The sequence below is a fragment of the Anarhichas minor genome, unplaced genomic scaffold (assembly GCF_050575085.1).
Source record: "Anarhichas minor isolate MPS153535 unplaced genomic scaffold, ASM5057508v1 ptg000009l, whole genome shotgun sequence".
Taxonomy (NCBI): Eukaryota; Metazoa; Chordata; class Actinopteri; order Perciformes; family Anarhichadidae; genus Anarhichas; species Anarhichas minor.
Genome location: NW_027466455.1, coordinates 2,260,001 through 2,273,791, shown reverse-complemented (window position 1 = coordinate 2,273,791; position 13,791 = coordinate 2,260,001). Strand labels below are relative to the sequence as shown.

At 41.3% G+C, this 13,791-nt stretch overlaps 1 protein-coding gene across 1 annotated transcript in view; it reads right to left on the bottom strand.

Annotated features, from left to right (window-relative positions):
• Nucleotides 1-12,495: 12,495 nt before the first annotated feature.
• LOC142945914 (citrate synthase-lysine N-methyltransferase CSKMT, mitochondrial-like) overlaps nucleotides 12,496-13,791 on the bottom strand; it is a 6,075-nt gene continuing 4,779 nt past the window's right edge. Inside the window, exon 2 of the mRNA XM_076086851.1 lies at nucleotides 12,496-13,218. Coding sequence (XP_075942966.1) covers nucleotides 12,542-13,218 — 677 coding nt within the window. The 3' untranslated portion in view covers nucleotides 12,496-12,541. The remainder of the gene's footprint in view (nucleotides 13,219-13,791) is intronic.

The window sequence follows — 13,791 nt, the reverse complement described above, 5'->3', positions numbered from 1 at the left end:
TATGGCGACTTTGGACAGTGTGTGTTTTGGCTCCTTTTGTGAATAATCCGGAATTCCGGAACGGAAGGGGAGGGGATCGAGGACGCCGGCGTCCTCGCGGAGTTGAACAGGCAAAACCCTTGTCAAATAAATGAGATGATACAATGTGATGATCACAAAGACATTTATTTATCATGTGTATGTAAACGTGCATACACAACAAGAAGCCCAACAGGCTTTCCCACAAGCGTTGGATGTTACTCATATATATATATATATATATGTATATATATATATATATATATATATATATATATATATATATTACTCATTAAATGATTTAACACTGCTGCCCTCTAGTGGTTAAATCGTGTAATGTTCATGACTCATTCGATGATTTAACACTGCTGCCCTCTAGTGGTTAAATCGTGTAATGTTCATGACTCATTCAATGATTTAACACTGCTGCCCTCTAGTGGTTAAATCGTGTAATGTTCATGACTCATTCAATGATTTAACACTGCTGCCCTCTGGTGGTTAAATCGTGTAATGTTCATGACTCATTCAATGATTTAACACTGCTGCCCTCTGGTGGTTAAATCGTGTAATGTTCATGACTCATTCAATGATTTAACACTGCTGCCCTCTGGTGGTTAAATCGTGTAATGTTTCTGACTCATTCAATGATTTAACACTGCTGCCGTCTAGTGGTTAAATCATATAATGTTTATGATTAATTAAATGATGTAACACTGCTCCGGTCTGTCTTTGTTCATCCTGCATCGCTCTGTTCTGTTCTTTAATGTAACGTTACTGGAGCTGTTAGCAGACTGTTGTGCTAGCAAGCAGGCTCGCTCGCGAGCTGTACCCAGCATGCAGTTCGGCGGTGAAATTTTATAAATGTACAATTATTAGTGTTACAAATTGTTTATGTGTCACAGACTGTTGTGTGCTGTTGTGTTTTTCTCTGTTAAAGAGCATTAGTTGTAGGTTGTTAATTGTTGTGCTATAAAGTTATGACCATGACTAGGGTTCCCTCTCAATACATATAAGACAACTAGCGCTAACCGCTATACATTAGCAACAAAGAATACATTTAGCTGCCTGTTCAAAGCAGACAGCAGTTGTTTTGGCTATGCACCGGTATAATGGTGTGTGAAGAATTCATATCATACGGGAAATTAAAACCGGTATACTGCCCATCTCTAGACTTTATTATATCTTGGACAATTTTCTACCAATATTTGACGGGCCGGATTAAAAAGCCCAAAGGCCGTATGTATTGGTTCGCCCTTCGCTCGCACGCATGCCGGGGCTAGCGGCTAGCTGAGTGTCTTCTTCTGCTTATTGGAGCTTGTTAGACAACTGACTGACGCATTACCGCCACCAGGTGGTGGGAAGCTATTATATAACTGAGCGTCTCATGGAGAACAGTAATATCTCTGGTGTCTTCAATTGATAACCTATGCGGTCCCGCGGCCCTCGCGGCCCACAGGTGCAAAACTGAAAGTTTTTTGCGGCCCTCTAGGTGGCGTTCGCGGCCCCATCGTTTACAGGATGTGTTCACTGTTAACTTCAAGGTCTATTATGTGTAGCCTATTGTTAGATAGAGAATCACCATTCATCAGATAAACAGAAGTTAAGTTGAACTTCTATTTCAGAGCTCAGTTTTCTTCTTTTCCCCCTCCTTGTGGAAGACTTTCCCATCAGGCTGCTCTCTCCACTTCAGGGTGACTTCACTCACTCCTTTCTCCATCAGTCTGTCCTGGAGCTGGGAAACAGGAGCCATTTTGAAACATCAATTTACATTGTTTGTTGGAAGCTATAGCTTTCGTTAGGCCTGCTATCCACACAAGAAGAGAGAACACAGTCAAACACAAAAAAATGGACCCAGAAATATGTATGTTTTTTAATTTAATGAAAGAGTTTCAGGGTGGATTTTGGAGACTTGCCTTTTTCAGGATGTCTGCTTTCACAGCAGGATCATTCAGGACCAAAGAGGGGTCCTCTGACTTAATTCTCAGTTTCACTACCTGCCTCATCACTGGTGCTTTGACATGGAGGAGAAAAAACATGCTTGGAATTACATTTGTGATACCAAACTCATAAATAAACCCTAAACTCATAGACATGTTGGAGTACAATCTAATATAATGCAGCATTGCACAGTAAACCACTCACCAGGGGGGACGCTGTAGCAGACAAATGGTAATCTAGTTTCACAAGACCCCAGCCTCCATTTTCCTGATATCCTCAAAGCTGTATAACTACACATGCTGGTCATCGAGCCAATTGTGCTACTTGTACCTGCGGACAAGTAGCTGAATGAGTAGCCACTTCCATCGGACCAGTAAATGTGAGGATCTCTGAACAAACCAATCCATGCCCAGTCTCCACCCGGCACCAAGCTATAGATTTTCTGGTTCTCTGTGTCGTTCCTCGCGGTGGCCAGGTCTATGAAGTTCTCCCTGCAGTACCTCTGAGCACTGAGCCAATTCATTCTTTGATTCACAACAACAAATTCAGGATCCAGCTGTTGTCCTGCAGTTTGAGGAGAAATGATTGAGTTCACTTGCGGAATCTTTTACAAGATTAAAATGTGCCTTGCTACGTCCTTACCTTTGGAGCAGATAAATGGGTATTGCAGATTACACTTATCATCCCACCACCTTCCGTTGTCTCCAATGTTCACACAGAACTGATTATAACCGGCAAAGTCTGGCTCATTGTCAGCAAGGTTTTCCCATTTCCTATATTCAGATCCACTCCCGCTGCTGCCGTCTGATCCACACGTCAGACGTGTAGCCGAGAGATGAAACTGTGTTCACTTCTTCAGTGTTTTCAATGGTGGCCAGGTCCTTGTATGTCTCTCTGCAGTGGAGTTGAGCTTCGGTCCAAGTCTTTGGTTCAGCAACATAGTGGTACTGACGGAGAAGGCACATGGAGGTGTTCCAGCCTGTGAGGGGAACAAGTTAATTTTAAATCACAGTCTGTCTGTCAATATTTGTTTACCTGTAAGTGATGAAAACTATGTTTTGATTTGATGAATACTTCTGACATACAGCTGAGATATCCATCGTTCATTATCATTCATCCAAATGTGCTTTTTTGGATGGAAAATGTATTTAAATTATAATTGGTTGATGGGATGAGGCCCTTCACTTGTTGCAGCTGATTGATTGTGGGCAGGTTTTTGTGACTTAGACCAGGCAGACTGTACTGACTAAGCCTCATTTTAGCCCTGAATTGATCACCCCGACTAGAATCTGGATGAATTTCTGCCAGATCAGTTGTCTACTGGACTAAAAAGTCAAATGGGACTAGTACTCTCCTGGGTTGGGGTGTGGTGGTTTGAAGCCAAAGATGCTGATCAAAGAGAAACTTTACTTGAGTATTTCCATATTTTGATACTTCTACTTTACTTTGGTACAGAGGAAAATGTTGCACTTTTTAATCCACTACATTCATCTGACAGTTGCTACTTGTCAGGGTGAGATTGTACACTTAGATATTGTGGGACGTGAAGTATTTTCTGCTGGTTTGATTTCGCTCATGATACCTTAGATATTTCTCCTCTGAACCTCTCACATGGTTCCATTTAGATAACTATTAGGAGACCAAAGAAATAGAATTATCCATTATTTAACTTATCTCCTCCCATTAATCATAACGCATCTTTGGAGGGCGCTACCCCCTAATTTGGTAACCACTGGATTAAATGATTTAACCCATAAGAACCCAAACCCATTTTTCCTTACAGGAAAATTATAGGGGATATAAAACTGTCCCAGCACAAAAATGAATCTTTCAAATACTTTCTCAAACTAACCAGGACAACACCTGTGCCTTTAATTATTACTTCAGTATAAGCATATTATACAATTATAAACAGTCAGACAAAATCAAAGAATTCACTGACCTGAGAGAAGCCAGACACCCAGCCAGATCCTTTCCATCATGATGCTGCTCTGTGGAGTGTGTGAGTCATTGTTTGGAAACTGTACTCATATGATTGATATGAAAATCTAGGGGAAGTCAACACCAGCTACTCTTCCTTATTACTGACAGTTGCACTCTATACAAAAAGCATTAGTGGTGGATGACGTCATGGCAGTGATCAGAGTTCTGATGAAAACAATGAGCTGGCTTTGAGCTTTTCAGGTAAACACTTTGAATAATTGTCTGTTTTTTGAATATTCATAGTATCCCCAGCAATGCAGCAGAGGATCACTTGTTATCTTTAGTCTTATGCTCATTTCTTTAATATAAACAATGGCTTTCTGTTGCTCATATGTGTTGCCCTACACTTCCAAACAGTAGCTGGAATTTGGCAAAATAAATGCACAGTACAGAATTCTAATTGCCTTGCAATCTGTCATATACTTTTTTTCGCATGTGCTAAATGAGATATCCATGTCAGTCTGTCATTCATAATTGAACCCAAAAATCATGTTTTCCTTTAACTCTTTTAATATAAACCACATCTGTAGACAGTAAAACTTTTTAATATATTTTTTCAATTAGCAAAAACTTTGAACTTGGTTTGGGCGGTGCAGTGGTTAGCGGTTAGCACTGCCTTTCCCAGTAACAGGACCTGGTTAAATTGGGTTGGTGTTCTGATGGTATGACACAAATACCGGTTTATATAGAAGACCCCGTTGACCCAATCAATACTATCAACCTGGGACTTGAAAGAACCACTTCAAGTTCCCCCCTGCTTAAATTTACATAGTTTGTTTTGATCACCGCTGGGTTATTATCCCCAAGTACCCCTCACTGCCCGTTTCTGTGTAAACCCGCCCCTGCATCGTCTGGATTGTGGAAGAGCTGAATGTGTGTTAGTTTGCAATATTTAGTGATTAAATGTAACATTTGTAGAGTTGAACTGTATTGGTTTTTCACCAGCACTTGGTAACTTTGTCTACTGAGCTGGTTAACTGACACTAAATTAACGCTACAACGTTATTGAGAAAGCTTTGTGATGAAGCTGGTAAATAACGTAACAGTGTAAGCTAACGTCAGCTAACTCAGTCAGGTTATATCGTTAAAGTTGGACTTCCTCGTCGAGGCTCTGAGACCCAAATTCCAAGGTAAGCCAATAAATGCATCCCTCCTATGTTGCATATGAGCTGTGCAGAGGCTGCAACTACCATCACCTCTGAGTGTTTGTGTGTGTGTGTGTGTGTGTGTGCGTGCGTGCGTGCGTGGCTGGATTTTATCATTGACTGTATTTCGATTTGTTGGTACAAATTAGATTCAAACGTTTCCACTTAAGTCACACAATTTCAGTTGTTTTAGATGTAGGTCTAGTAATGTTTTTGTGATGAGGTTGAATGTGGCTTCCAATTTATTACATTCAGTTTGTCAGTTAAGGGAAATATGATAATATTTTCTAGCACTTTTTTGTGAAATATATATCCTGGCTAGTTTGCTTGAGTTCTGAATCAATAAACAGCTAATCATTATGGCACAGATTAAGGCAGATCTGCTCAATTAACAATATGGGTGTAAATAGCAAAAACATATATTATTGTGCGGGGGATCAGATATATTACTGATGATAACACTTAAAAAGCATTAAGCTTTGGAATACTAAATTGTCTTATTAAACTCTGAATCTGATTTTTAACTCTGTTTACAGCCCTTCCTCGGACAGCAAAGCAAGATGAGCTGTCTCTTGAAGAGCAGTTTCCTTTCAAGGACAGTAGAGGAAGAGGATATGTAAGTTCAAATAAACAAAATTGTCTACAGCAACTGTCAGTCTTAAAGGCATGTTTAAAGTCACACAAACTCATGGATGCATCTCTCCTACTGACAGCAGCTCAGTGACATTGTTTCAGTTCATTTAGATTAACATTGAAACACAGACAGAAACTAAACCAAAATACTTAAAGCGTGAGGGCTACTGTCATTGTCCAGGATGTGTGTGTGTTCATCCTCTCCCTCAGCTGACTCATATTAGGTAAAGGACTGTCCACTAGAACTAGAACTATGTGAACATCCACAACGGTGTATGTTAAGGTTCAGTGGAGACAAGCACCCTCCAGCTGTCCACTTCTTTCAGGCGCTGTCTCTGAAATGTGATTACAAAATGTGGCCTACTCATAAACATTCAAATGAGCTACATGTACATAGCTAGCTATTTACATAAAAGTCACAAGGAGGTGATAATAATCTCTCCTTCGGTGTAGATGTGCTGGTTATTATTTGAATATTGGTCATGACTCAACACTTTTCCCACACTGGTCCGACAGTGGTTGTTTAGGTTGGTTACTGAGGCCACAGCAACACGTGGAGAGAGAGTTGCAGAAGTTGTGTGACACGTAATGGGGAACTGAACATATATTAATACTGACATAGAAATGATGAGCATTCATACGTTTCTATAAGAAACTGTAAAATTCACCACAAAACACCTTGTAATCAGTGATAAGAGAGAACTATGCATGAATTAAATAACATTTTAAATATCTTTAACAAGAAGCTTATCTGGTAGAGTACCTTTTTTGATGAGAACAGGGCAATTCTATTTTGCAGTGCTGTCATACAAGATGTGAGCTGCATGTTGTAACTTGTAAACGTTGTTTCCAGGAGGCAGGGTACACGCAAGAATGCTGTTTGTCATTGTCTGAACCAAGTTTTATTTGACCCTCTGCCTCTCTGAAGTAACGCTGACTATACCCTTTTACCCTTTTCACTTTATGTTGGTAACTGTCATTTTAAATTCATTGTTACTGTCATGATCTTCATAGGATCAGCCTCCTTAAATCCTAACATTTGACTGATCTCTTTTCTCAGAGTCTGACATCTCTGATGAACAGGCAGAACAGATGATCGCTTGGCTGAAGGTACATTTTTGGTCTCTTGACCAAGTTGCGGCTTCCATGAAAGATACCGCCTCTTATCGTGCAAAGTGGAGTTGATGTCGGAACCAAAAGCCCAGTGGAAATCGCCACAGAATGTCTCTGTCTCCTGGATAGGCCAGGCATGGTGAGTTAAACCGTTCTATATGGCGATGTATGCAATGAGATGCAGGATTGTCAACATGTGGGGTTCCTCTGTTTCCTCTCTCTGCAATTTGAACTGTCAAAGGCAGATATGCTCCCCAAAATAAACAAAATGAATGAATAATTAATGTCTGCTTGCTGCTTGCATGTTAATGTCCGGTAACATTACTGACAGAACGTTACTGAATGTACGATGATTCTTATTAACAGTAGTGCAACAGGTCAACAGGTTTAGCAGTCTTTCCATTACTTCTGTTAAGATTTCCCAAGATTTTGACGTTCTCCTCCCAGAGACCTCACCAAAGCTTATCGAGACCCGAGTTCCTGTTTACAGTCAGAAGATCCTTAATCCTGCCAGCAAGGAACAATGGCTGCTAACTTCCTCTCTGATGTTGATGCTCTGTCTTCAGGTATAGAGTCCGAGACCGGGTCTCTTCTATTTGTTTTGTTATTGCAGTGATTGAGATGATGGCAGAACACGATTGAAGTAAACAAGAGAAAGGAGATAACAGAAACAGAGAAAAGATTGGGATTAAATTTAAGATTGTTATAATTAAGCTGATAAAAATAAAACGCACTGATGAAGATTGAAATATCAGTGATAACAGGTTTTCAACAATTGCCTCCATGATTTTCAAACTGTGATTTAAAAGCTACTGTAAAATTAAGCATTTTGAATTCAATTAAAGAGTCGCCTAAAAGTGCATGAATTATGTTTCCTCTCTCTTGGCTGTGCATTTTTTAAATTATAAACAGGAAAAGCTTCTATATATAAAGCATGCTAAGGATGTATTTTGATTCATATCCATCCTGCAAGCATTATATCATTTACTGTAAACTAGCAGCAAAAACAGAATCTTAAGAAGATTAGTACATACTGTGTACAATTAGCATCTAGTATGGAGTTGGGGCACAATCATGTCAATTCAGTTGTCAGGGCTCACTTTGAAAAATGATGCACTAACCCCCAAGATAGATAGATGGATACTTTATTTATCCAGATGGAAGTTAAGTCATCTAGTAGCTCATACAACATACAAAACATTGATACACAAAGGTAAAAAGAATACCCTCCATTTTCCATCTCCAGCCTCATCTCATTTAGTAAACATTTCAGTATATTATATATAAGGCCAATGAAGCTCATGTCCTCTCACTGTCATTATCCAGTTGGTAATATTACAAAGCAATCAATAGCAATCACATCCAAGTAGAACTACAGGATATGATCATGTGAGCATCTCCTCTTAAACGTGTCCCTTTTAGCCTTGCTACATTGTCATTGACTTAATTGTGTTGATGGTTAGTTTTTGACGATTGATCGCTCACAATCTAATCTCTTCATGCTTATTACTCCCTGTAGTCCTCTTCTCTGGTCCTCTTTGTGGAGGATTTGAGGCCTGAAGTGGAGGGCTCCGACCATCTGTAGTCCTCTTCTCTGTTTCTCTTCATGGAGGATCCGAGGCCTGAAGGGTTAGGGCGCTGACTCCCTGTTGTTCTCTTCTCTGGTCCTCTTTGTGGAGGGACCGAGGCCTGAAGTGGAGGGTGCTGCGTCCTCGTGGTCGTCCTCACCGTTCCTCTGCCTCTTCACACTTACCTGCTCCGTTAGGTCCTCTTCCCTGCTCCTCCTGGTGGACTCTTCTGACCCCTGGGGGACTGGGGGCGGAGCACCAAAACGTAGAGAGAAAACACGTTCAGCATCAAAGCAAACAGAATCCATCTTTCGTCTCAACTCACGGCAGGCCCTCAGAACTCGGTCATGTTCATCTTCATCATCTTCCTCCTCTTCCTCTTCTTCCTCCTCTTCCTCTTCTTCCTCCTCTTCCTCCTGGAACAATAAGCGTATTGTAAGTCTATTTTGAACTGGTTTCGGGTGGTTCTGGCTCTTCCTTATGACACCCCAGTCAACACCATGAGACTGTGGTCTGCTAAGGCCCCCTGTGACTTTAACCTCAAGGACTGTCAGTATTGTCATCTGTACTGCTGAGGAATCATCATTGATATTGTGGAAATAGATCAGCAGCTACTAAATATGAATGTAACCGATGTCCCATAGTTAATGTTGGTGGCTACATTTAAGCCGTGCTGGACAGAAACCTGGCTGAGAACATCTCCAGGGTCCTCTACCCCAACGACAATGTAGGTGGACTTATTGTTGTAACTAGACCACTTTATGTGGGCTTGTTGTAGACCAGTGTTTTTCAACCTAGACCGAGCCGCTGCACATTTTTTACATTCAAAAGTTCCCGCGGCACACTAACAACCAAAAAAGTTACAAAATTTGACACCTTTTAGCATAACACAGTATATGCCAGGGGTGTCAAACTCAATCACAGAGAGGGACAAAATAAAAAATTGGGACTACGTTGAGGGCCAAATAGAGTCACCATTTAATAAACAGGATAGAAGAGATATTGGACAAAGTGCAAAAAGATATAGGCTACATTCATTTATGCATATGTACCAGAGCCAGATGTTTGGCATCTTTTCTTGTCTGCCAGTTCATTCATGTCTGGGGTTAGGTTCTGTGCTGTTGAGGCATCGTTTCGGGGATGAAGCTTGGAAACTGTGCAGCGCCCACAGAGTCATACTTTGAGTGTGTCATTACACTGGTCGATCAGCTCCATTTGGATGTGCACAGGTGCTCTTTCCATGCCAACTGCAAACGGAGCAGTTCAAATTTCAATTCCTGAGCTGCAGAGTCGTTAAATCGCAGAGGGAACTCTGTGCCAAGTGAACTCTGTGCCAAGTGCACCCAGTTTATCAGCAAAATGCGCATTCGGGAACACAGCGGTGGAGACACGTACAGTTTAGCATCATGGAAAGTGACCCACATTTCCTTGCTGCATCTGAGTCTCCCACAGGCGCAGCTTGGCTGGGAAAGCTCTCACTGCATCACACGTCTGTGATCATACCTGTCTGTGATCTAACTTGTTGCTGTATATATAAAGGAGCTCATTCGTTTTTTTTATAACTGCACAATAGATTCTAAATCATTATTAAACACTTTAATTGTGCACATATGGGATTAAAACTATCAAATGAGCGAGATGTTGTGCCTGTGCTTTTGTCACTTAAAATACATTTAAAGAGAGAACTAATCCGTACTTTGTGTTACTCATGTGACTCTCTTGTTTCCCACAATTCCTAGACGAGGTTTTTAAAAGCAATACACCCATGCAAACACAAGAGGGATGTATTGAGCTTAGATTCCCTAACAGTTACTAAATGAGTTTACCTGCAATTTAAAATAGTATATGTTCATATGTTGGGTAATCTTTCCTTACACTCTGAGCACGGAAACGTGCCACACAAACAAAAGACAACTTAAGACAATGAATACATTTAATTGTCCTAACTATGGGATGCAATATATTAGCATTTGAATATGCATTTTCAAACATAAACAGCTCAACAATGTTAAAAGGATCATTTCTGGAGTTAACAGAAACAGCTTAAACTTTTGTTGTGACTTGTGATGATCTGAAATCTATGCTATCTGCAAAGCAATAGACAAAATATTTTTACTGTAATATAGTGTTATTTCATTACTGCTGATGGGTCATAATGTGTGGAGTTTAGTGAAAACTGTGCCATTGAAAACATGATGAACACTGGAATAGCAAATAGTGAATTCATAAAAGGAGACATTATCTGCCCTTGAGAATAGAACAGAATAGAATGCTGGATGGAACTGGAACACAGCAGAGTTCTCGAATAAAATAGAATGTTGAGGTGTCAACACAGCAGGGTTCTCGAATATAGGTCTCATCTTGTGTATGAAGCCAGGCACTTGTGCAAATTAACCTCAGTATCTTCCGAAACTCCCCAGAGGACACCTGGACAGCTCCGAGGCTCTGAGGTAGGCCCCGGCAGAACCACTGGTCATAGTGTCTGCAGACAGTCAGATTTCACTCTGACGACAAAGCATGGCGCTAATGTTTTATAAAGTTATTTTATTCGACTGTGGTCAGGCTTCCTGAAGTACAGTTACACGGCGCTGTGAAGTCATGGCTGAGGATTTGACACAGCGGACTGCGAGTGTTTCTCCCTGCAATTGGACGAGTCTACGGACCTAAGTGATGCAGCCCAGTTGTGCATTTTTATTCGGATGATGTTTACAGATATGACTGGAAAAGAAGAGCTGTTAACAATACTGCCCATGAAAGAACACACTCGGGGAGAGGACATTTTTCAGTCTTTAAAGAACATTAAGTCCAAACACCGTTCCACCACAACTGATGATCATTTGGAAGTCTGCTTGAGGCGGGCTACCAGCAGCTACTGTCCGGATTATGCAACTCTGGCCAATTCCATTCAGTGCAAGTCATCAGAGTAAGGTAATGACCAAAAATGTACAGAATTGTATTGTGCCATAAGGGTTCATGCAGTTATGCAAGGTACGCCAACATATATTGTAAATATAAAGTATACTCAGTATATACATATAAATTAATAGATATTTAATATTTTTAATGTTGTAGATCATTTTGACTTGGTCATTTTAAAAGTAGCTCGCAAGCCGAAATAGTGTGGGCACACCTGATCTACAGGTTTCTATGGATCATTGTTATATCTGGACACTGGTCGTGCCTCTAACGTAGTTGTGACATATGCAAGAATAGGTTCCCTGGTTATCCTGATCGTGACAGTGAGCGTGAACTGTCGGGGAGAGACAGTCACGTATCTCGCCGACTCTCTTGAGAGAGACAGTCGGGGAGAGACAGTCGCGTACCTCCTCAGTCGGGGAGATACGTGACTGTATCTCCCCGACTGTCTCTCGAGAGACAAGTCGGCGAGAGTCTTGCACGGTGACATGTCGCTGTGTTGGACTGCTGTTTCAGTAGTATCAAAAGGGGATGGCCAGTCTTCAAATCATGTGCCAACATGAGTTAGGGTACTTCCGGTGTCCGATGTAGGATGATGGGGTAATATACTCTCACCAAACTCCTGTCGTGTAAACCAGTAGCATATCTGACCTGTAACATTTCCCGTCAAACTTTAAAGACCTGTTCTCTTCTGTGCAGTCAGCTGTCATTTCAGTACAAACCGATGTGACCCTCCTCCCCATTCATCATCACATCCGGTGCTCAAGGTTTCTTCCACTGAGCTCAGTGAACTCAGTCCCACTCCACATGCCATCATCGAGATCTTCAGCCGGCCCCTACTGTCTTCAACACCACCACCAGTGTCGACTCTCCAAAATTTTAACTTTACTTTGCACAATTTAATAAATGTATTTGTTCACTGTAAATTAAGTTTCTCCTGATTTAACCTGTGTCTCCCTGTATAAGTCTGTCAATTATCTTCCAGTGGCTTCAGTTCTCCTATTTATTATGTTTTTTGTGATGTATGTTGTTATTTCAAACTAATTTGCAATCATAAGAAGCGTGGTCTTTGTAGTAAATCTCTTAGTAAATCTCTTGTTGTCGGACTGTGGAGGTCCAGTTTGGTGGATAAGTCACACTCTGTCTGTGTACCTTATCAATTACTTTTTACAATCAGTTCAGTAGTTTACTCATTTAATATTATCACCATCCAGATGAAGAAAGTTGCTATACAATAGAGCGAGGAGTCACTTGGTAGCAGTAGTAAGTCATTCCCCTTAGCTCCCCAACCTCCTGTACCCCAACATCTGCTGTCATCACCCCCGGCTCCTGTGCCTCGGTCTCCAGCCACAGCAGCCTGGCATCAGGGTCTTCATCAGAGAACTGGAGCAGAGACCCTGAGCTCTGCAACACCTTCAAACACTGCTTCAGCACCAGATTGGCCTTCCATTTCCCTTCCTTAGACCTCAACAAGGCGTCTGTGGTGCCCTTATCAACTATAAGGTCCACACTGCTACAACCGTAGTGCTTGTGGAGCTGTGTGCAGTCCAGCTCTACGAACTCAAGCCGAGAGGAAAGATTGTGAGGTTGAATGGCTTTGGTTTGGACGTGTTCCCGCATTAGTCCCACAGCTATGGGGGAAATGTCTGCGCAAGTGACCCGGACCGGGAGAGGAGAGTATCTGTAAATACAGGGCCCTAAAGCAGAAGTGCCACAGCCCATATCCAGGACTTGGAGCAAACCGTCTGGGTGGGGCTTGGTCTGCAATAGGGGCATAATGAAGTCCCGGACAGCATCGAAGCCAAAGAACCACTCAAAGTGTTTGAAGGTGTTTGTGCTGCTGCTGCTCTCAGTGTAGAAGCGGTCCCAGGTTGCTTTCTTATCCATGTTTTCAATCAGTTCAGCTAGGCAGAAACACAGATGGGATTATGTCACATGAGTTAGTGAGTGAACATTAGCAGTAAAACACAGATACAACTTGCCTTAATGCCTCCATCCTTCTGTCATATTTGGAGGGACTTTATGCTATAGTCAATTTAAAATCTATCAATTTAATGTGTCAAATATCTTTTCTTTTAATATATGATTTAAGACCTTTTCTTGGGTCCTTGGAAGCCACGAAGCTCGGCATGAAGACAATCTACCAAGCTGACAAACTCAAATGATTCACATTGCTCATTAAAATAAAAAAGCAACATACACTCAACAGTCCTGCATTGAATCCTCCCTTTGTGTACTTTATAATGTTCAGTTCATCTTTAAACTGTTAAATAGGTGTGTTGATGTATCCAGGCTGTGTTATAGACTGCATTAGCTTGGTGTCGCTAACAAGTTAGCAACTGAGTGTGACGTTATTGCACAACAAAGTGCTACTTTATGGTCAGCTTCTGTAGCTAACATATCGGTGACAATTAGCTAAGACGTCAGTGCACACACCTGCAACTCACTTTAAGTAAAAGGAGAACGTCCTACATCAG